This window comes from Ursus arctos, unplaced genomic scaffold, assembly GCF_023065955.2.
Source record: "Ursus arctos isolate Adak ecotype North America unplaced genomic scaffold, UrsArc2.0 scaffold_6, whole genome shotgun sequence".
In the NCBI taxonomy this organism is placed as follows: Eukaryota; Metazoa; Chordata; class Mammalia; order Carnivora; family Ursidae; genus Ursus; species Ursus arctos.
Window position 1 is genome coordinate 75691458 of NW_026623078.1, and position 24347 is coordinate 75715804.

The following is a 24347-nucleotide window of genomic DNA, read 5'->3' on the forward strand; positions in this document are numbered from 1 at the left end:
CCACCCAATGGACAAAGAAGTTTGAAGCAAAACTCACTCCAGTTGGGAGGATATTTCCACGTTCAGCTGTTTTCCCACCTGTTCACATGGGTGGACTGGGTTTTGTGAGGACAGAACACCCTGTGGCATTTTGCAGAGGGTGACTGCTCAGCCCTGTGTCCGGCCGCCATCCCAGCTGTTTGCAGCTGGTGCCGTCTGGGCTCTGGGGCTATGATGTGGTTAAACAGTTTGTATATCACGCCTGGTTCGTGGCTGCCTCAGAGTTTCCATGCTGTTGATTTGCACTTGACTCTCAGGTAATATTTTATTCACTAGGACATTCAAAGAGTAGGGCTGAATTCTGGAGAAGCCATTTACTCACTAGGCTGCCTGAGGACAGTATTCTTGTTTCTGAGATAGGGCTCCCTCATTCATAAAATTAAGATATAACACCTACGTAAAAGTCTACTAGAATACGTATTAACAGTCAGTCAGGTCTCTAGAATATAGTAATTACTAATTACTACTCAACGTGATGGTTAATTTCATGTTGCGAATGTGACTAGTCCATGAGGTGCCCAGATATTTGGTTCAACGTTACTCCAGGTGTGTCTGTGAAGGGGTTTCTGGATGAGATTTGAGGGGGTAGACTGGTAAAGCAGATTATTTTCCCCAGTGTAAGTGGGCCGCATCCAATCCACTGAAGGTGTAAATAAAACAAATGGTGGAGAAAGACTGAGTTTACTCTCTGCCTGAGAATCTTTCAGCTGGGACACTGTTCTTCTGCCATCAGACTCAGATTTGCACTGTGAGCTATACCACTGGCTCTCCTGGTTCTGAGGCCTTTAGATTCGGGTTAGAACCATACCATTAGTTCTCTTGGGCCTGCACATCTTGGGACTTTTCAACCTTTATAACTGCATGAGCAGATCCCTTACAATAAAGCCCTTTAGACAGATAAATACATAGGCAGACAGACAGCCTATTGGTGCTGTTTTCTGGAAAACCCAGACTGATATCTCAGTAAAGTTTGTTCAGCTTTTCACTTGATTTGAGGACAGAGTGACAATTTCTAAGCTCTTTACAAGCCAGACCAGAAATCGGAAGTCTAAAGAAAATTTTTTTAAAAAGAAAAGCCAAAAAATAAAATCAAAGAAATTTCCCCCCCAAAAAAGTAAGCAAAAAGACAGGAAAATATTAATTTTAAAATTTAGAGGATTAGTCCAGGAGATCCAACAACTGAATAACAGGAGGTCCAGAAAGAGAGAACAGAGATACAATAAGACAGGCGAAATCATCCAGGAAATAATACAAGAAAGGTGAGACCTGGGGATGTGCTTCCAGATGAAAGGACCAACAGGAGACCAGTTTCATGGGTCCACATACACCACAAAACCTAAGTGTGAATTATCAGGACACTTGCCTCAAAAAAAAAAAAAATCATGAATATTTCTAAAAAGGAAAACAAGATATAGAGAAGAAGCTGCATCTTGTAGGTTAGGAAGGTCAGAAAGGTGGAGGGAGACTCCCCCCAGGAGGGCACATGTGGAGAGGGCAGAGAAATGGGCCTTCCCATCAGGAAGCTCACACGGGTAATACTAAACCCTATAACATTTGGCTTTAAAAACCAAAGGGGTTGAAATCCATGACTTTGTAAAAATAGTTGGGACTTGGAGCCTGGCGCTTTAAAAATCTGCTGACTCAGGAGGAAAAAATGGCAGAGGAGTAGGGGACCCCTTTTTCAGCTGGTCCCAAGTCAAGCTGGATATCTACCAGACTATCCTGAACACCCACGGAATCAGCCTGAGATGCAGGAAGATACATCTGGATCTCTACAACCGAACATCTCCAGCGCTGAGTATTGAGGTACAAAGCGGGGAGCCGTCAATCCGTGCACAGATATCAGGAAGATAAACGGAAGGGGGAGGGAGCCGCCGCGAACGGGAACCAGGAAGCGGCAGCCACCTGCACTGAGGAGCGGCACCCGAGAGACAGCAGACTGAGACCGTGAGCCAGGGAACGCGCGCGACGACCGGTCTGAAAACCAGAGCTCCAGAGCGCTCACTGGAACCGGACTAAAACCGGGAGCTCAGGAGCGTGCACGGGAACCGGGGGCGGCGATGTTAGAGCACAAAGGACAGAGACGGGCCGGCCCTGGAAGTGAGGGCTGGGAGAGCGGCTGTGGGGCGCACAACCCGGGATGCTGCAGGGGTTTTAGCAGCACTGACAGAAACAGAGTTAAAGAGGCCAAGAATTGCTCAGTGGAGAGCGGACTGCGATCTCTCTGTTCTGAGACAGAGGCTAGGCTACGGCCACTGCTGCTCTGACTCTCAGAAGAGCCACAGAAAACCACCAGGGAAAGCCGCCAGAGAACAAAAGCCCGGAAATACCAGCTCACAGTGTGCCCATCTCCATCCCCCCTCACAGGGGACAGGGAGACTGTACCCAAACAGGGTTGCCTGAGTATGGGCGCGGCAGGCCCCTCCCCCAGAAAACAGGCTGAAAAATCAAGAAGCCCATATCCCTAAGGTCCCTATAAAACAAGTGCACACTGCCTGGGTCCTGGTCAATAATTTGGGCTCCGGGCAACCCCACAACCTCTCCTCATCAGAATGATGAGGAGGAGAAATCCCCCCAGCAAAGAAAGGAGACAGAGACTGTGGCCTCTGCCACAGAAATGATGGATATGGATATAACCAAATTGTCAGAAATGGAGTTCAGAGTAACAATGGTCAAGATGATGTGTATGTAGGCTCGAAAAAAATATTAACAGGAATATAGAATTTCTAAGGGCAGAAATAAGAGCGAATCTCACCAAAATTAAAAATGCTATGAATCAATTGCAGTCTAAACTAGACGTTCTGACGGCCAGGATAAAGGAGGCAGAAGATCGAATTAGTGAATTGGAGGATGGGATGGTAGAAGAGAAAATTAAAACAGAAACTTGCTCAAAAAAATCCAATCTCAAGAATGTAGATTACAGGAGATTACTGACTCAATGAAACGTTCCAATGTCAGAATCATCAGCATCCCCGAGGGGGTGGAGAAAGAGAGAGGTCTAGAAGAGATATTTGAACAAACTGTAGCTGAGAACTTCCCTAATCTGACAAAGGAAACAAGCATTCGTGTCCAAGAGGCAGAGAGGACCCCTCCCAAGGTCAATGACCACAGACCTACACCACGTCACATCATAGTGCATTTCGCAAATATTAGATACAAGGATACGGTATTGAAAGCAGCCAGGGGGAAGAAAATCCTTACGTACAGAGGTAAAAATATCAGAATAACGTCAGACCTGTCTACAGAGACATGGCAGGCTAGGAAGGGTTGGCAGAGTATTTTCAAAGCTCTATCTGAGAAGAACATGCAGCCAAGAATCCTTTATCCAGCAAGGCTGTCATTCAGAATTGATGGAGAGATAAGGACCTTTCAGGATCAGCAGAAACTGACCGAATTCGTAACCACCAAACCAGCCCTACAGGAGATATTAAGGGGGGTTCTACAAAAGTAAAAAGGCCCCAAGAGTGATACAAAACAGAAATTTACAATCTATAGAAACAAAGACTTCACAGGCAACATGACATCATTAAAATCATATCTCTCAATAATCACTCTCAACGTGAATGGCCTAAATGCTCCCATAAATGCCACAGGGTTGGCAGATTGAATAAAAAGACATAACCCATCCATTTGCTGTCTACAAGAGACTCATCTTGAACCTAAAGATACATCCAGACTGAAAGTAAAGGGACAGAAAACCATTTTTCATGCCAATGGACCTTAAAAGAAAGCTGGGGTCACAATTCTCATATCAGACAGATTAGATTTTAAACTAAAGACTGTAGTTAGAGATACAGAAGACACTATATTATTCTTAAAGGATGTATCCAACAAGTGGATATGACAATTTTAAATATCTATGCCCCCAACAGCGAGCAGCTAGATACACAAGCCAACTCTTAACCAGAATAAAGAAACATATAGATAATAATACATTAATAGTAGGGGACCTCAACACTCCACTATCAGCAATAGACAGATCACCTACACAGAAAATCAACAAAGAAACAAGAGCTTTGAATGACATATTGGACCAGATGGACCTCATAGGTATATACAGAACACTACACCCCAGAACAACAGAATACACATTCTTTTCGAATGCACATGGAACTTTCTCCAGAACAGACCATATACTGGGTCACAAAACAGGTCTCAACTGATACCAAAAGACTGAGATTATTCCCTGCATATTCTCAGACCACATGCTTTGAAATTGGAACTCAATCACAAGGAAAAATTTGGAAGAAACTCAAACACTTGGAAACTAAGAACCATGCTGCTCAAGAACATTTGGGTAAACCAGGAAATTAAAAATCAATTTAAATAATTTATGGAGACCAAAGACAATGAAAACACAACAGTCCAAAACCTATGGGACACTGAAAAGGCAGTCCTAAGGGGAAAATACATAGCCATCCAAGCCTCACTTAAAAGAATAGAAAAATCTAAAATGCAGTTTTTATATTCTCACCTCAAGAAGCTGGAGCTGGAACAGAAGAACAGGCCTAAGCCACGCATGAGAAGGCAGTTGATCAAGATTAGAGCAGGGATCAATGAATTAGAAACCAGGAGCACAGTAGAGCAGATCAACAGAACTATAAGCTGGTTCTTTGAAAGAATAAATAAGATCAATAAGCCACTCGCCAGACTTATTCAAAAGAACAGAAAAGGACCCAAATTAATAAAATTATGAATGAAAGGGGAGGGATCACAACCAACACCAATGAAATAGGAAGGATCATTAGAAACTTTTATCAACAGCATTATGCCGATAAATTAAACAACCTGGAAGAAATGGATGCCTTCCTGGAAACCTATAAACTACCAAGACTGAAACAGGAAGAAACTGATTATTTAAACAGACCGATTAATTATGAAGAGATTGAAGCAGTGATCAAAAACGTCCCCAAAAACAAGAGTCCGGGGCCTGACGGATTCCCCAGGGAATTCTACCAAACATTCAAAGAAGAAATAATACCTATTCTCCTGAAGCTGTTTCAAAAAATAGAAATAGAAGGAAAACTACCAAACTCAGTCTATAAGGCCAGTATTACCTTGATCCCCAAACCAGGCAAAGACCCCGTCAAAAAGGAGAATTACAGACCGATATCCCTGATGAATATGGACGTCAAAATCTCAACAAGATCCTAGCTAATAGGATCCAACAGTACATTAAAAGGATTATCCATCATGACCAGGTGGGATTCATCCCTGGGATGCAGGGTGGTTCAACATTCGTAAATCAATCAGTGTGATAGATCATATCAACAAGAAAAGAGTCAAGAAACATAAAATCCTCTCAATTGATGCAGAAAAAAGCATTTGACAAAATACAGCATCCTTTCCTGATTAAAACCCTTCAGAGTATAGGGATAGAGGACACATTCCTCAATTTCATAAAAACCATCTATGAAAAGCCTACAACGAATATCATTCTCAACAGGGAAAAGCTGGAAGCCTTTCCCTTAAGATCAGGAACACGACAAGAATGCCCACTCTCGCCATTATTATTCAACATAGTACTAGAAGTCCTTGCAACAGCAATCAGACAACAAAAAGGGATAAAAGGTATCCAAATTGGCAAAGAAGAAGTCAAACTGTCTCTCTTCGCAGATGACGTGATACTCTATATGGAAAACCCAAAAGACTCCACCCCCAAACTACTAGAACTTATAGAGCAATTCAGTAATGCGGCAGGATACAAAATCAATGCCTAGAAATCAGTTGCATTTCTATACACGAACAATGAGACTGAAGAAAGAGAAATTAGGGAATCTATTCCATTTACAATAGCACCAAAAATCATACGTTATCTCGGAATTAACTTAACCAGAGACGTAAAGGATCTATATTCTAGAAACTACAAATCACTCTTGAAAGACATTGAAGAAGACACAAAAAGATGGAAAAATATTCCATGCTCATGGATCGGAAGAATAAACATAGTTAAAATGTCTATGCTACCCAGAGCAATTAAAATGTCAATGCTATCCCAATCAAAATACCAATGACATTTTTCAAAGAACTGGAACAAACAGCCCTTAAATTTGTGTGGAACCAGAAAAGGCCCCGAATCACCAAGGAATTGTTGAAAAGGAAAAACAAAGCTGGGGGCATTACGTTGCCGGATTTCAAGCTATACTACAAAGCTGTGATCACAAAGACAGCATGGTACTGGCACAAAAACAGACACATAGACCAATGGAACAGAACAGAGAACCCAGAAATGGACCATCGGCACTTTGGGCAACTAATCTTTGACAAAGCAGGAAAAAACATTCAGTGGAAAAAAGACAAGTCTCTTCAATAAATGGTGCTGGGAAAATTGGACAGCTACATGCAAAAGAATGAAACTTGACCACTCTCTCACACCATACACAAAAATAAACTCCAAATGGATGAAAGACCTCGATGTGAGACAGGAATCCATCAAAATCCTAGAGGAGAACATAGGCAGCAACCTCTCTGACATCGGCCAAAGCAACCTTTTTCATGACACATCTCCAAAGGCAAGAGAAACAAAAGAAAAAATGAACTTGTGGGACTTCATCAAGATAAAAAGCTTCTGCACAGCCAAGGAAACAGTCAAAAAAACTAAGAGGCAGCCCACGGAATGGGAGAAGATATTTGCAAATGACACTACAGATAAAAGATTAGTATCCAAGATCTACAAAGAACTTCTCAAACTCAATACATGGGAATCAAATAATCAAATCAAAGAATGGGCAGAATATATGAACAGACACTTTTCCAATGAAGACATACAAAGGGCTAACAGATACATGAAAAACTGTTCAAAATCATTAGTCATCAGGGAAGTTCAAATCAAAACCACATTGAGATACCACCTTATGCCAGTTAGAATGGCAAAAATTGACAAGGCAGGAAACAACAATTGTTGGAGAGGATGTGGAGAAAGGGGATCCCTCCTACGTTGTTGGTGGGAATGCAAGTTGGTAACAGCCACTTTGGAAAACAGTGTGGAGGTCCCTTAAAAAGTTAAAAATTGAGCTACCCTATGATCCAGCAATTGCACTACTGGGTATTTACCCCAAAGATACAGACGTAGTGAAGAGAAGGGCCATATGCACCCCAATGTTCATAGCAGCATTGTCCACAATAGCTAAATTGTGGAAGGAGCCGAGATGCCCTTCAACAGATGACTGGATTAAGAAGATGTGGTCCATATATACAATGGAATATTACTCAGCCATCAGAAAGAACGATTACCCAACATTTGCTACAACATGGACAGCACTGGAGGAGTTAATGCTAAGCGAAATAAGTCAAGCAGAGAAAGACAATTATCATATGGTTTCACTCATTTATGGAAGATAAGAAATAGGAAGATCGGCAGGAGAAGGAAGGGAAGAATGAAGGCGGGAGTAAACAGAAGGGGGGATGAACCATGAGAGATTGTGGACTGTGGGAAACAAACTGAGGGGTTCGGGGGGGGGGGGTTTGGGGGATTGGGATAGGCCGGTGATGGGTAGTAAGGAAGGCATGTATTGCATGGTGCACTGGGTGTTATACACAAATAATGAATCATGGAACTTTACATCAAAAACTAAGGATATACTATATGGTGACTAACATAACATAATAAAAAATTATTATAAAAATAAAAAAGGAAAACAAACGTCATTTTCCAAAGAATTACAGCTTAGAATTCTATGTCCAGTCAAAATAACAGTCAAGTGTGAGAGTAAAGGAAGGAAGTCTTCCGATATGCATGATCTCAAAAAATGCATCCCCAAATTCCCTGGAAAGATGAGTAAGAGGCAGAGAGAGCACATGACTAGCACAGTAATAAACTGCTAAGGAAAGATCTAGAGTGAGAAGAAGCAGTCTCCCCAACAGTGAACAATGAATATTAACTTAAATATTGGGATGTGAACATTTTAGGAGGATGGGGGAAGGAGGGGTAGGGGTGGGGAAGGTGGAAGAATAGGAAGACGAAATCCTCACCATCCAAAGGAGAAAATAACTGGATATACTTAAATCTGAAAAAAAAAAAAAAGTAAAGAGCTGCAATATAAACATGAAACTAAGAAATATGAAGGTAAATACTGGACCAAGAAGGAAAAATGAGCAGTACCTGAAAATCAGAATCAAGGGAGCGTGCGAGGGGGGGGCTGCTGGGTTCTTTGATCATGAGCTTCCTAGATCTATCTGAGTTTTAAGATCACATGCATATGGGACCATATTGCCAGCTTTCTCTCCCCAGGGTCAAGGCCAGGGAGAGGGTCACAGAGTGAGACAGAAGATGTTGACTCTGCCACAGGGCACGGTGATGGCCTACAAGAGGAAACAGCTGGTTTTTAAGGAGAATGGCTGGGGTAAGCAGAGGTTGAAAGAGGCAGATGGGGAGAGGGGACTGCTTCTCCTGAGAAGAGAAATGAGAGGGGAAGGAGCATCAGCACGCACCCACTCCCTGCTCTGCCCATTCACGGAGACGGCTGAGGACATTCCCAGCTGTGGGGGCACACATATCCCACCACCCACGGCCTGAAACCCTGCTAGGGGGAGATACAGAGACAGTCTCCCACGTGGAGAGGGACGAAGGGGGACCCAGCGCAGAGGTCTCCTTAGCACTGGGCAAAGTACAGCCCCCAATCCCACCATCTCTATTCATTCAAGGACTCACTCAAGCCACTCTCAGCAGCTCACTTGGGGGAGCCACAGGGCGCTCCCCCAGGTTACCCATAACCTGGAGTCAAAGCCCAGGAGATACCAGCATGATCCCAAACAAAACTGCAGACATAATGCCCTAGGAGCAAAACGCAGGGTTTTATCTACACCTCTCCCTCCCTCACTATCCTCGGGCCTCCAGCACACTTACACTCTGGGCTCTGACTCCACCGGAGGGAATCATGTACAGCAAGCAGGAGCTGCATCCCTGGGTGGAATGGTGAGTGCTGGGGCACAACCAGCTCGGAGTCCCTGGCCTGTCCCTTCCCAAATTGAAGTCCCAGTTAGAGGTGAGCCTGATACAGCTGGGGTCCAGCTCCCTCGGGATCAGGGATGCCCTCGCCACACACACACACACACACACACACACACACTCACTCTCTCTCTCTCTCAGGCACTCACACATGCCCACACACACACTCACTCACACACTGCTCTCTGTAGTATCCTCACTGCAACATCTTGTTTCAGCACATTTCCCACATAAAGTGTGGAATCACCCAGGAAGAGAGCAGGACTGGGAGCAGAAACAGGTGAGGGAGGACACCTCAGGAGAGTAAGACAAAGGGCACCAGACAGACAATCCTACCCAAAGAAGGAGGGACAAACTGTCTCTATACCTTACAGAGACAGTTCTCCCAATGTCAGAGAGCAAAGTGAACCACCAAGGTGCTTGGGCAAAAGACAGGCTCCAGGGTCCTCTTCAGAGTCAGGTCAGGGGTTCTGAGCTTTAGCCAGCATCTCGGGGGACTATGATGGGAGGGGTCCCCAGGACACACTAAGAAGAGCTGCCACAGCCGGCCTGGAGGAGGAAGTCTGGGGCTGCAGGTGCAGAGATATGATAGAGTCCAGCAGGAGTAACCTCAGCTGTCCTGGCCTGACTTCTTCTCATCCAGATATTCTCATCACAGATGATGACAAGGAGAAAACCTTTCCAAGAGATGCCTGGGTGGATAGCCCAAGTAAGTGTCTGCCTTTGGCTCGGGTCATGATCTCGGGGTCCTGGGATCCAGCCCCACATCGGGCTCCCTGCTCAGTGGAGTCTCCTCCTCCTTCTCCCTCTGCCCCTCACCCGTTTTTGCTCTCTCAAAGAAATAAAATCTTAAAAAACAACAAAAAACAAACAAACAAAAAAAAAAACCTTTCCAAAAGGTGAGCTCCAGAGCTGGGCAGATTCTCTGCCTAGACTCAGCCTCTGTTGAGCCCTGACCTCCTTTGGATACTAGCTAGAGCCATGCTTAGGGCTCAAGCCCCCACAGATCCACAGGGAAACCTTTCCAGCCGGACTCCTCCAACGCTTCCTACTCTCCCCTACCTTTGACCCTGGCGCAGGCCCCTGGCCAAAGAGAAAGCCACCTTTCTCCTTTGAACACTGAGATAGGGTTGTGGGGGGGCTGCCTGGGTCTCCATGTGCCTAGGCACCAAGTCAACTGAAGTAGTGGGAAGAGGTAAGAAACCGGGGGGGGGGGGCGGTGAAGAGAAGAGGAGAAAGCTGGGAAGAGGAGGAAGAGCAGTGGGGAGGAGGAAAGGGAAGAGGAGAATAAGGCTTTGTGAATGAGTACTTCTGTTTCTCTTTCCAGGGGAAAAGGTCCTGAATTTTCTACCATCATCACCACTATTAGGTGAGTGGGTGATTTTCAAGGCAGGAAAGTGGGACTGGATCCCTCCATGAGGCCACTTTGCACAACTCCCGTGATTGCCTCTGCTGTCCTTACCTGAGGCGGGAGGATCTGGCCCCTGGGCAAAGGGCAGGAGTAGATGGAAAGGAGGGGGTCAGGGAAGGCAGAGGCAGAAGGTCAGAGAAACTGAATGTCTTCAGAAGCTAACTCTTGGGTGGGGGATGTACTTTCTCTTTTAGATACCCTCATAAGTGGTCCCATCCCCCCAATAGGTATATGTTTTCTGGAGGTGAGGATGAGGATCCCATCGTGCACACATCTGGTGAGCAGGGCAGACTGCCCTGGCCTTTGCCACCATGGCCCTAGGGCCTGGCGCTAGTTGTTGTGGAATAGGAAAGGTTCAGAAAGGCCATGGGGATGGAGGGATGGACCCAGATTGGGGCAGGAAGAGGTTTGGCAAGAGGAAGTGGTAAGAGGACAGAACCCTCCAAAGTGTCTCAAAAGCAAATCTGAGCATGAGAAAAGAGATGATCACTTGTGATTCTCTTTCCAGGAGGAGGATGGAGAGTCCTCCCGAAAGGTGAGTGTCTATTAAGAGGGAATTAAGGGGCCTCCAGGGTAGGAAGCTGCAAAGCGGAGAACCCAAAATGGAGTTTCCATGCAACTCAGAAAACTGAGCTCTGCTTCCAAATATATGCTTTGGTCACCTCCGCTTATTCATTCTTTATTCATCTGTGCATGTCTGCGACAAACATTTAAGAACTTAGTGGTCAACAGGCATTGTTCTGAGCCCTGAGGATACAGCAGTGAACCAAACAGAAATGCCTATGCCACTGCAGCTTCCCTTCCAGTGGCCTCACACTCAGCAGATCATCTCGAGGTCACCGGAAGTCGGCTAAGAGAAGCAGAGAGCCCCCGAATCCATTCCTCGGTTAATTCTTTTTTTTTTTTTTTAAGATTTAAGATTTTATTTATTTATTCGAGAGACACAGAGAGAGAGAGAGAGACAGAGAGCATGAACAGGGGGAGGGGCAGAGGGAGAGGAAGAAGCAGGGAGCCAGACCTGGACTCTATCCCCATGACCTGAGCCGAAGGCAGAAGTCCAACAGACTGAGCCACCCAGGTGCCCCAATTCCTTGGTTAATTCTCTGTGGATATAGACAATATAGGTAGAATTACACAATAAGAAGGATAACTCATGTGCACTGGTACTACCCCAAGCATTTTCCATACATAAATTCAATTTAATCCTTTTAACATCCCCACTTAACAGATACAGAAACTGAGCCCAGGGCACTTAAGATCCTCATCTCTAGGAGCCCAACGTTAGAATCCACATTATGTCAGACATGTCCCAGAAATGAGCACCTGGTCATTTTCTTCCACTCCCCATGGCCCCTTTCCAGAATCTCCATCGCTGCTCCCTGCGTTCTACCGCCCTCGTTTCATAGTGCTAGGATTGTCCGTTTGCTACTCTGTTATATCTAGCCTATTCCCAGAGAGCAGACATGCCATCCAGAGACGCTTTTGGTTGACAAAACGGCTTCTATTGATGGGGAAGGCCTGGTCATCCCAGGAATGTTCTAATCAAAGCATTGTACCCATTTTCTCGCTGTTGCTGATTCCTGAGGGCAGATTTCGAGCACCTACATGAGGAGATTTTCCAGGAAGTGGAAGCCCTGGCCCAGCTCTCAAAGGACGCTCAGGATGCCATATTCCATAATATCCTGAACATGCTTGGGAACCGAGAGGCTTTGCAGGACCTCGTGGACGAGGTGAGGGGTTCCTACAGCTAGCTACCTAGGGCTGATCAAAAGTGGTAATGGGGGCAGGTTTAGGAGAAAATACTACCAAGGCACACGGGGGAGGAGGAACGGGGCAATGCCAGGAGAAAGAGGAGGATGTGAGAGATGCAGGACACTGGCCCCAGGCACAACAGGGCCAGGGAGTGCAGTCCCAAATACTGACGCTGCTAGGAGTCCCCTGGCACAGGTAAAGCGCCCTGACCTCCCACCTTCGTTAATCACTTACCGACTTAAAAGACACAAGCAAAATTACTTAACAATGCTAGCTGTAGTAGTAGTAGTATCGTATTACCAATAATACCAGTCTCCTACAGCTGGATGGGAACCCCTGGGATTCTCTGGATGGCTTTGGTGGCAAAATCCTAAATGAGATGCAAGAGGACATAAGAGACGTATGGATCCAGGAAAGATTCCACATGATTTATCTCCTTGAAGCCATAATGGGTAAGAGTGATGTGGGGAAATGTAGGAAAGTCTCAAGTTTGGCCTGCAGACCTCATGAAAGCCATGGGTTAGATGCCACCTCTCCAAAACCCTTCAAATATCATGATCTTCATCCTCATACACCAGCTCTCTCCAAAGTCTGGAGGGCTTAGTGAGATAAATTTGCCGTGTGAACAGAGAACCAGCCTGAGGACTAGAAAGTGACCCGCCCAAGTTCATCCAACAGATCATTGTGGGTGGATGACTCCAGATTCCAGCCTCAGGATCCCAACCTCTGAACCATGTCATGTAGCATCCTGAGGACCATCCCAAGAACAGGTGGAAGACTTCCCAGTACAGGGAATTTGACCTTCAAATCCAATGGATTATTCCTCTGCCTCAGAGTTCTCCTCTCATGGGGTCTCCTAGTTCACAGTGGGGAGAGGAAAAGTATGACTCTTCATCACTCTCTTTCCCCAAATGTCTCCCTGTTCCCAGTGCTGAGTAACGCCCAACACGATCTGCTGACGCAGTCCATGAAGAAGAGGACCCTGCTCCAGCAGCGGGAGCTGGTAAGAAATCCCCAGGGGCCAATGTCCAGGGAAGAGGGTGAGAGAACCAGAGTTAAGAATGAGTCTGAGGAAAAAGAGATGATGGAGGTTTCTGCCAGGAAGGGAGACAGGATCCTGCGTTGGCAACTGGGAAATCCCTGGATGCATCTGCCTCTAGGGAACAGGCCCAGTAGGTATGAGGTTACCTTAGGAGGGTCTCCGTTTCCATGGCAACCCCTGCAGAAGCCCCCCCCCCCCAGTTCTAAAGTAGCCATATAAGAACCCAGGTTTGGGAACTCGGGGCCTCGGAGTCCTATCCCTGCTTTATTAACACAGTTACCACTTGGTGATTGCTCTTTCTCTCTCCTCATACGTATATATAAGTATGTATGTGTGTGCGGACATGCATATACATGTACACACATTGCACATGTGTATGTACATGTACACACATCTGACACCCGATGCCACTATTCTACAAGGGAAACGTTAGCATAACCATTTAGCAGCTGAGAAACCAATGATCAGCGTTTTCAGATAATGTGTCCACAATCCCACTGATCACAGGACATGACAAGTACATGACTCCTGGTCCCCTTGACTCCAAAGCTCTTGTCCTTTTCAGCTACCCTGCATGACCCTCTTAGGGACAGATTTTCTCTTTCCAACCTCAGATGCTGACCTGAAACATAGGATACTGTTTATTCTAGGTAAAGAGCATCCTGGAGCCCAATTTCAAATGCTCCGGAAACATCCCCTTCACCCTCAAACCTGAGCTCCTTGCCCCACTCCAGGATGAGGATTTGGCCATCACCTATGGCCTGCTGCAGGAGTGTGGCCTGAATATGGAGCTGAATAGCCCCAGGTCAACCTGGGATCTGGAAGCCAAGCAGCCCCTGTCCGCCCTGTATGGGACCCTCTCTGTGCTGCAGCAGCTGGCAGTCAGTCCAGAGAGTCCTGGCCCCGCCCCAATCTATGCTGGGAGCGTCCCAGGTGAGCTCAGGGGACCTAAGGTAGCATGGAACCAGGGGACGGACTTAGGGTAGCATGGAGCCAGGGATCAGCACACTTGAGGGAATGTTCTGAAGTGATCAAGGCTCATGCAATTGTCAAAACTCATCAAATAGTATCTAAAAATATGAGCATTTTGCTGTATATTAATGCTACTCCAAAACAATGTAAACAAATACTGAACTCTAGTAACAATATGAATTGTTTGGGGTGAAGTGTACTGATATTTGTAACTTACTGTGAAATCCATCAAAAAAAATAAGGTGATTAATGAAGGGACAGAGAGACAGATACGTAACCAAGAAGAGGTGGTAAAATGTTAAAAACAAGAGGGTCTGGAATTGCTGCAAAAAAAAATTAAGTCCCCCCCCCCAATTATACCTGCATATTGATCATTATGTGTGAGTTTTCCAAACTATGCTTTTTGAACTATTTTAAAAGGAACATTAAGAAAACAAAAAAGGAGGTCTTAGAAATTAAAACTGCAGCTCGCGGGCCCCCTCGCCTCCACCCGCCTTTCCCGTGGCCAATTTGCCTTAAACTCCCTAAAGCCTCTGCAGCCCCGGTTCCTGTGGCAGCCGGTCTCTAACAGATGATGGCAAAGCCCAGCTACACAGCTACATCCTTCAGCTAAACAACCAAAGGGAGTGGGGTTTTCTCTGTGACTGTTGTACTGCAATTGAGGACGTTTACTTTTCAAGCACATAAAGCCGTCCTGGCTGCCTATAGCTCCTCTTTTAGAATGTTTTTCTTGAACCGTCAGCACAGGACTGCACAACTGAATCTCAGCAACATGGACATTCGTGCTGAGTGTTCTGATCTCATTTTGCAATTTATGTATTTGGGAAAAATTATGACTGCTCCCTCCAGCTTTGAGCAGTGGGAAGTGGCAATGAACTACCTGCAGCTGTACAGTGTTCCCGACTGCTTAGAAGACATACAGGACGCAGACTGTTCTAGTTCAAAATGTTCATCTTCTGCTTCTAGCAAACAGAACAGCAAAATGATATTTGGGGTAAGACACAGTGGCTAGAAATAGCAGTGAAGCCAACAGGTGGTGGGCAGAGCCAAGTTCAACAGTAACTACACCACACGATCGAGAGCCTGATGAAGAGTCTTTACAATTTGGCAATTAACCCAAACCACTATTTGATGTATGTAAAAAAAGTTCAGTGTCCAAATGATCTACTCACAAAGAACACATGTTATGCATGCTTTGGATGGAGTTTTACCTGGGATAGATGTGGATCTGGCTTTAGCTGTGAAAAATTACTACATGAGCATTCTCTAACCTGGACGAACGGACATTCATACCAACAAGATCCTATCACAAAATAGTAGATACCAGAGATGGAAAAGACGGTAATATCAAAGCCGGATGTGGTGAAAAGGACTCTTCCAACACATTTTATACACAGACAGATGAATACAGAGGAGACTCCAGCCAGGCTGCCGCTGATTCGACCTCAACCACTGGAAGCAGAAAGGGTAGCACCGTGGAGTCTGAACTGGCCCGTGAAGAAAAAAGCAGAGCTGCTGAGAAGGAAAGAATCAAGATGCAGCCAGAAGATACTCCTGCAGACGAACTGAAAGGCTATAAACTATTAAAGTTACTGATAAAGACTGTAATGAATCCACTGATAACGATGAATTAGATGAACCTGAAGAGCCATTTCACAGATACCTTGTCGAAGAAGTTAATGGTATTAAGAACAGTGGTAGGGAGGCGCCTGGGTAGCGCAGTCGTTAAGCGTCTGCCTTCGGCTCAGGGCGTGATCCCGGCGTTCTGGGATCGAGCCCCGCATCAGGCTTCTCCGCTAGGAGCCTGCTTCTTCCTCTCCCACTCCCCCTGCTTGTGTTCCCTCTCTCGCTGGCTGTCTCTCTCTCTGTTGAATAAATAAATAAAATCTTTAAAAAAAAAAAAAAAGATTCTCTCTTTCCGGGGCGCCTGGGTGGCTCAGTCATTAAGCGCCTGCCTTCGGCTCAGGGCATGATCCCAGAGTCCTGGGATCGAGCCCCACATCGGGCTCCCTGCTGTTGGGAGCCTGCTTCTTCCTCTCCCACTCCCCCTGCTTGTGTTGCCTCTCTCACTGTCTCTCTGTCAAATAAATAAATAAATAAAATCTTTAAAAAAAAAAAAAAAGACTTTCCCTCTCAGAAAGAAAGAAAGAAAGAAAATAAAGGAAAGAAAGAAAGAGAAAAGAATAACTTTAAATTACAACCACAGAGCAAACTAGAGGCAATGGAACAATGACTTCTTACATTTTGATGGAAAATTATTTCTAACTAGAAGTCTACATCGTTTGAAGGTAGAATAAGGGCATTTTCAGACAAACATTTTAAAAAATTACTATGTTCCATTTTCCAGAAAGCTATGAGAGGATGTGATACAGCAAAATGAGAGAGACCCAGGAGGAAGATACTGGCTACAGGGAAAAGATTTAGTGTGGAATAGAAATGGGAATTCCTAGGATGACAGTGGTGGGGGCGTGGCGAAGAACAAGTAGTCCCCATATGAGCAGACAGGAAGGCTTAGGGCAGATTCTCCAGGAAGAGGAAAGTGATAGAATACCTTGAATCTGAGATATTAAATACAAGAGTTAAGGAACTGGCAGTTTGGATTTAATTAGATACAAACACAGAAAATAGAAGGAAAAATAAACAAAAAATAATGAGAAAACAAAAATCCTACAGGAAAGGAAAAATATTTATGGTTTATTAATAGCTGAGTCGTGTTTACATGGTCATAACTGTGATAGGACCTGTGGTGCGGTGTAGTGCCAAGGGTACCCTAAATCCTCATCTTCCCTAGTTTAAATACATGGACAACGCCTACAACTGAGCAAGCTTATTATTAAGAAATGACAGACACAAAAGGCCGCATATTATATTCTCCCGTCCATGTGAAATATGTAGAATAGGCAAATCCAGAGAGACCAGAAAGTACATCGTTAGGGTGGGGAGTAATGAAAATATTCTAAAACACTGTGGTCTTGGCTGCACAATCCTGTAAATATACTAAAGCCACTGATTTGTACACTTTCAAGGGGTGAACTTATGGCTTGTGAGTTATATCTCAAGAACGCCCTTTAAACAAGAAATAAGGGAGGTAATTACCAAAACAAGCCACGAGCACATTTAAAGTGATCATCTCTGGGGAGAAGCTATGGAAGAAAGGAGGGGCAGGAAAGAGGGGCTGGGATTGGATGGGCTTTGATTAAAGAACACAAAGCGTCAATATTAATGTAAGTCCACACGCCCTTACTGAAAGCTGGAGGATCACCCCACGGGTCAGGGGCAGGAAACCCTGTAGTGCTGGACGCATGTTCTAGACTTCCAATCTAGACTTCCAACGCTGGGCAGGGCCTACAGTCCGGAACGGTCACCCGGCCACCACCCTATGGGGCAGCCACCCAGGGCCTCACGTGAGTGTGAAGGGCAGGGGACAACGGGTCCTGGAGGGGTGGCCGGACTGGGGGTAGGCAGGGGGCCCCAGGCAGGAGGGCAGGCCCGCAGCTCCCCCCCCCCAACCCCCCCACCCCACACACACACCGGCCGCTCCCGGCCCGTCCTTCTCAGGCGCCCCCTCCTTTAGAGAGCGTCCTACTTCCCCTCCCGGACTCCGAGCTGGCGCTGCCCCCAGGCGGTCCCCGCGGGGGTCCTCTTGGTCACTAGGTCACTATCTGACCCAGCACCATTTCCCATACACCTCGCCGCCGCCCCTCTCCGCGGTCGAGCGGACGCGCCTCTGGCGCCCCCTGCAGGCCTGAGCAGGCCCGCGCTTCCCCAGGCCGCTGTCGCTTTCCGGGGCCCCTTCCTCCATAGAAATAGCAAATACTGTCATTTAAAGTTGTGTTGGCCCCCATTCCCAACAACACGGAAGCCTCTCTTTGGCTTTAAGTTGGACAGAAAAGGAAAAAAAGACTACTGGCATAAAGACGAATATATTAACACTATATATTAAGACACTCTCTCAGACCTAAAAGCTATTTCTTTCTTCTGATTTTAAAGTAAACAAAAACATTTTCATGGACCCTAAAAGTAGTGTGGGCCCTGGGCACCGTGCCTAGTGGAGAAGCTGACCCCTCACCTCCCTCCTTTCCCTGGGGCTGCAGAAAAGGTTGGCCCCCACATCACGCTGGAGCCCTGGGTCACATTCCCCTGGACTGTAGTCATAAGCTCCTGGAATCTCCCATTTCGAGTGGACTGTCAGTACTCACCCTAAAACACATGCACTGGCTTGCAGTGTCACTGCCCTGCTCACAAGCCTTCGGTGACTGCCAGGGCCCACCTCAGGAGGTGCTCACAGAAACAGCAAACTCCATCAAAGACCCAGGAACAAAATGCTACTGCGGCCCACTGGAGGGGGAAAGAGGCTTACCCCAGATGCCTCTACCCAGAAAACTCCATTATGGGTGCTAAGAGGAGGGAGAAAAGAGAGGAATCCCTGTTCCCTTCTCATGCCACCCCCATCTCCTTTCTCCTCCCACCCACCTGGGCACCCACTACCTCAGAAACGCAAGCAAGGCCAGAACAAAAAGGGTAACAGCTTATCAACGTACACCAACATCAACTTGTTATTCCTCCTAACAGCCCAATAGAGGGTGTACTGTTACAGACAGTAATTGTCTATATTTTACATAAATATGAATAAATTTCTACTTTACAGCTGAGGAAACCAAGGAGCAGAGGGATTTAGTAATGTTCCCAAGGGAACACCTGTTCTAAAACAGAGAAGGGAGTTCTTGGCTTTGGAGCTTCTCCAGGTCCCATGCTGGCAGGAGGGGAGTGATCTAAAGGGTATTTCCAGGGTGGTTTTGACCACCTGTCATTTCCACCTACCTGCTGACTTTAGAACCCAGCCTGAGTCAGAAGCACTAGGGAGAAATCTGCTCAGGGCTCCCCACTCCTCACACTTTTGGAAATTCAATTCAGCTGAGAGACCTCACCAAGGTCCCCAAAGCCTTGTAGGACACCTGCCCTCTTTACCCCTCCAGGAACATGTCATCCCTGTTTGCAAGGGATGCCAGGAGTGTGGTCAGAGAACTGAGCAGGAGAGGTGAGCTGGTGCCTGCTGACAGTCTGAACAGCACCCCACACCTGCGCCCCTTCTGCCTGGTGAGGAAGAAGCACAGACACCACCCCTGGCCTTAGGACACCCCCTTCATCCCTACAGACTTCTCCCTCATGGACGCGCTGGAGCCCAGTTCCCCCATCCCAGGCACTTTCAGGTGGGGCCTGTGGGTAGCACAGTGTTGCAAAAAAAGGTAGATTCATGTGGCTGAGAAAGCAAACAGCCTCTGCCCAGACACACAAAACCCCGGTCTGTCTGGCCTGGACCATGCCACTGACACCCCATGGACACCCATCTTCCGTGTAGGGGAAGGATGAACCCATTTTTTCTTCCTCCTATCCCCAGCTGTGTGATAAGTAATGATAATTTTAAACAACAATAATGGTTGAACATGGGTCAAGTGGTTGCTATGTGCCAGAGATCATGCTGGCAGTTCCTCAGTTAATCCTCACAACCATCCTTGGGGGGAAGACCCTGTCATTCTTCCCTCCCCTTTTTTAGACGGGGCAACTGAGGCTCCAAGAGTTAAGTGGCTTGCTCAGGGTCACACCCAGCCAGTAAATGGTGGAGGCCAAACTGGACCCCAGGGCTGAGGCCTTAGCCACACTCAAACCTGCCTCCTTCGCCGCCTGGCTCCAGCCTGGACCTCTCTTCCCACAGAGTTGAACAGGGGCCAATCCATTCCGATCCAGGAGATGGTGGCAGGAGCTGTGACAGGGGCCATGAGTGTGAGCACCGGGCTGCCAGTGCAGGTGACAGGGAACAGTGGGGTGATCCACAGTTCCACACTGACTGTACACACACTTATGGTTTCCCCTAACACCTGGGAAACTCTGATGAAGAGGTGAGAGTCAGGTGGGCCGACCAGGCCACCTGGGCTCTCCTGGCTGAGGTCTGTCTGTGGACACAGGTCTTCCAGGCTGGAGTAGGGATCAGGCGGCAGGAGAGAAAAGCCCAAGGCTCCGGCCAGCCCCTCTGAAGAGTGGGTAGGGATGGGAGAGTCCACCATTAGCAGAGAGCCCGGGAGCCCAGGGACAAGGGAGTGGGTGGTGAGAAGGGCTTCTTTGAAGTCAGAGATTTCAAACCAGATGAAAAAAGAGAAAGAAAGAAAGAAACATGGTAGCTGCTCAGTGCGAGGCAATAGGGAATGTTGAAGACTATGGCAAACTGTGGACACAAGCCTACCTAGAGCTGAGCAGCAGCTGCTGGGACTGCTGCCAGGCAGGACTATGAGCTCAGTGGCACCATTTCTTCAGAGAAGCTAGAAATTGGGATTTTTATGTGAAACCTACCAATTTTAATATTATCTAAAAAATTGTGAACACCTCGTGGGCCAAATAAACATAAGCCTTCTGTCCAATTCAGCTTGTAGAAAGCCACATGGTGGCCTCTGGTCTGGACATTTTACACCTTGTAGAAGACAGATGTCACACTCCCCTCAGTTTCTCTCCTTTTCCAGCCACCCCCAAGTGACCTTAAACAAGCAGTCCCTAAGTCCAGGTCAGTCACACCATGAGAGGCCTGGTCCCAGGAGGCCTGGTCCCAGGAAACCTGGCAGAGGCCCTCCCCAGCTCTGCCCTACAGGAAACTGAGGACCCCAAAGCCCTTGTTCCTCAGGGAACTGCAGCGCCAGAAGGAGAAGGAGAGCCTGTATGTGGTGACAGAGGCCGTGGAGACCATACACGACACCATGCTTCAGAGCCTCAGCAACACAGAGGGAGCAGGACGGCTGGCCTTCCTTGGGCCGGGCCATTTAAAGGTGCAGGGTGTGCCCTAGGGGTGCAAATTCGGGTGTGCTGCAGATGCTTGCAGCCACCAAAGAGCTCCCCCTCCACCCTAACTCCTGCCAAAGGACTGCCCCACTAAAAATCGCCCCATCTAAACAAGAATGGGATTCCTGGGTGCTTGTGTCGTGGTTCTTAACTCCGATGACACGTTAAGAGTCACCTGGAAAGCTGTTTTGTTTTTTATTTGAAAATCCCCAACACTGCCCTGCCCAATTCTGTTTTTGTTGGCCCAAATACCCATTGGCTGGTATTTTTCTAACTCCCTCAGGTAATTCTGTGCGCTGCCAGGGCTGGTATCACTGCGGAGGGGGTTCACATCAGCTTTGGAACCAGGTGCGCCTGGGTACGCTAGTTGTGTGGCCTCAGGCAAGTCACTTGACCCTCTGAGTTTGCCCGTTCTTGCCCCGGAGGTTGGGCTGCAGAACCAGGGGAGATCAGGCAGCAGTGTGGGGAAGGTGCTGAAGACACTGGTGCAGGGACACTCCTCTTCCTTCCACACACCCTTAAGACCTGGATCTGCTCCTCACCAGCTCAGTCCTTAGGTCATTTAGCACGTGTGGGCCTCAGATCCCCGTGGTGATGCAGGAAGTGTGAGCCCCACACTAGTATCCTGGGGCCCTGGGATTCTTGTCTCCCACAAATTAAGTGTGACTCAGCCTCACAGCTGGCCTCACCTCTCACTGGCCACAGGAATGCAGGTGAGTATGGGTCACCTATCAGTCCAATCCCCAGCTGCCATTGCTGACTACTGTTTAGAAGACAGAACACAGGACAAAATGTTCTCTATCAATTTTTCTCATCCATCCCTCCTGACGATTCTATAAGGTGGGCACTATATGTCAGGTTTTCTGGGTGCCGAACCTGGAGCTCAAAGAGGTTAAGGGGCGCTGGGGTGGCTCAGTGGGTTAAGCATCCGACTCCTGATTTTGGCTCAGGTCATGATCTCAGGGTCATGAGATTGAGCCCTGCCTCTGTCTCCGTGCTGAGAGTGGAGCCTGCTCAAGAGTCTCCCTCTCAAAAAAAAAAAAAAAAAAAAAAAGAGGTCAAGCTCCTTGCTTAGGAGCACGCAGCAGGCACGTGCTGGGGTCAAAACCCAGACTGGGCCTACCTGGTCCTAACACCCATGTGTTTAATCAAACCAGTTACACTACAATGCCACCTCTGAACACAGCAGATGGCTGGCCTTCTAATCCATGGGTGAGATGTTACTGAGATGTTCAAATATGCAGCCTCGCTCCACTTGCCAGTTGTGGGAAAGACAGGACAATACAAGGGGAGGGTGGGAGTAGCTGGGGAGCAGGGAGCCATCTCGGGATTACATATTTGCTGTTGATTTCTTACTATGTGGGACACCGGGTGTGTTATGGGACGAGGGTCAGTGTAGGGTAACCGACCTTCCCAGCCTGCCTGAGTGAGGGCTTTCCCGGGACAGAGGACTTTCAGTGGGAAAAGCAGAACAGTTAGTCACCCTAGTGGTGAGTGACGGAAAACCCTGAAATGACAGTGGCTCTTAACCAGTAAAGCACTTCTCTCTTAGGTAAAAGTCCAGAGGGGAGCCTGAGGTAGTGGCTCTGCAGGGCGGAGCGTAAGGATCAGAGACCTAGCTCTTTCTGTTTTGTCACTCTGCCGCCCTTTGGTCCGAGACGGCTGCTCTAGCTGCATTTATCATGTCCACACTGAAGCCGGCAGAAGCCACCTCCGCCCATTTGCATCCCACTGGCCAGGATCTGGCCACAGGGCCACGTGTAGCTGCAGGGGAGCTGGATTCTCAGTCTTTATTCAGCCAGCCAAGTGCCGGGGAAAGGAGGTGTTCTCTTACTGTTGCTTTTTTTTTTTTTGGAGATTTTATTAATTTGAGAGAGAGAGTGTGTGTGCATGCTTGCATGTGCATGGGGGGGGAGGGGCAGAGGGACAAGGAGACTCCCCGCTGAGCACAGAGCCCAACACAGGGCTTGATCCCAGGACCCTGAGATCATGACCTGAGCCAAAGTCAAAACCGACTGAGCCACCCAGGCGCGCACTCTTACTGTAGGTTTTAAACTGCACTTTCCCCATGGGAGGAGGGCGATCGCAGTGACACCACTGGCGCCGCGTCACAAGTCCCAGCTTCCGGTGGGCCCCATGCCACCCAGGGCTTGTGCACCGCGGGCTCCGCCTCCGAATGAGAGGGGATGACTCAGAGACCACTTGGAGGTGATCCAGCTGCAGTGCCTCAGGACTCCAGCTCAGCATTTCCCAAAGCCAGTACCCCAAACTCTGGACAGTGCTTAACAACACTAAGTGAAAACCGTTTCTTTACTGTGGGACTTTTTAGAGCTTTTACCATGCCAATGTGTATTGCTCTGACCCCAGAATGCCTTGGGGTTTTTTTCTGGAAATATCTTGTGTGCAACTATTTTGCTATTCTTGCTGCCTAGGTGTCCCCCCGTCCACTGCTTTTGGATCTTCCCCTCCCCTCCAACCTGTAAAGTCCCTACACTGATCATCAAGAGACACCCATGCAGTCCCTCCTCCTGTGTCTCCCCGTTCCCTGCTCCTGTCTGCCCTGGAGACACCTTCCTGCAGGTCCTTCAATCCTGTGTGGACTTGAGGTCCTGTTCTCCCTGCCTTCTTCCTAGCTCCAGGTTCAGAGCCACATGGCCAAAGAGAAGACAGTGACTATCCCCCGGGGCACTGTCCTGGCCTACAGGGTGCTGCAGCTGGTGATCAAAGAGGATTGCTGGGGTAAGTGGAGGCTGGAGGCGCAGGAGCAGCAGAGACAGGACTCTCCCTCTGGAGGGCTGGCAGAGGGGCAGGGGCTACTTGCAAATGTGGAGCAGGAAGAGGGAGAGGGAGGCTATTTCCCAGCGGCCTGAGCCCTCAGCCAGACAGCTCCACCTTCTGGCAGCTGCTAAAAGGATCTGAGGTGCAGAGAGGGCCCCGAGGTCAGCTGTCCAGGAGAACTTACAACCCAGTCTGCACCCCACTTGGCCCAGGAGCAGGAGGGGGGCCAGGGAGAAGCTGCATTTGATGGGAGGAAGGGCTGTGTCATCTAATTAGCCCAGAGAATCATGCAGACTGGGTGGTCCTGCCCATCCTTAGCCAAGGGGTGACCAGTGGGAGGCAGGGGGTTCGCTCTCCCAACAATGCTGCAGCCTAGAGATGGGCTGGGGACTGAGCCCAGGGTGGGACCACTCTGATGCTCAGATCTGGCCCACTGAGTCTGTAGGGGTGGCCTTCGGTGGGGGAAGGAGGAGAAGGAGGATCCAGCCACCCCTGCCCTTATGCAAAGAGCATGAGCCTGAGTCCAGGGCACTGAGGTTTGAATGGTGGCTTTGCCGTTTGCCCTCTGTGTGGCCCTGGAG

The 24347-nt window shown here is 47.8% G+C and overlaps 1 protein-coding gene and 1 pseudogene across 1 annotated transcript in view; both read left to right on the forward strand.

The window, feature by feature from the left end:
* Nucleotides 1-14695, forward strand: part of GSDMC (gasdermin C) — a 32568-nt gene extending 17873 nt beyond the window's left edge. The window contains exons 5-11 of the mRNA XM_057307801.1: nt 8270-8381; nt 9630-9695; nt 10314-10355; nt 11988-12127; nt 12472-12601; nt 13079-13152; nt 13842-14695. Coding sequence (XP_057163784.1) covers nt 8270-8381; nt 9630-9695; nt 10314-10355; nt 11988-12127; nt 12472-12601; nt 13079-13152; nt 13842-14177 — 900 coding nt within the window. The 3' untranslated portion in view covers nt 14178-14695. The remainder of the gene's footprint in view (nt 1-8269; nt 8382-9629; nt 9696-10313; nt 10356-11987; nt 12128-12471; nt 12602-13078; nt 13153-13841) is intronic.
* Nucleotides 14339-16025, forward strand: LOC130542883 (zinc finger and BTB domain-containing protein 1-like; annotated as a pseudogene).
* The last annotated feature ends 8322 nt before the right edge of the window (nt 16026-24347 follow it).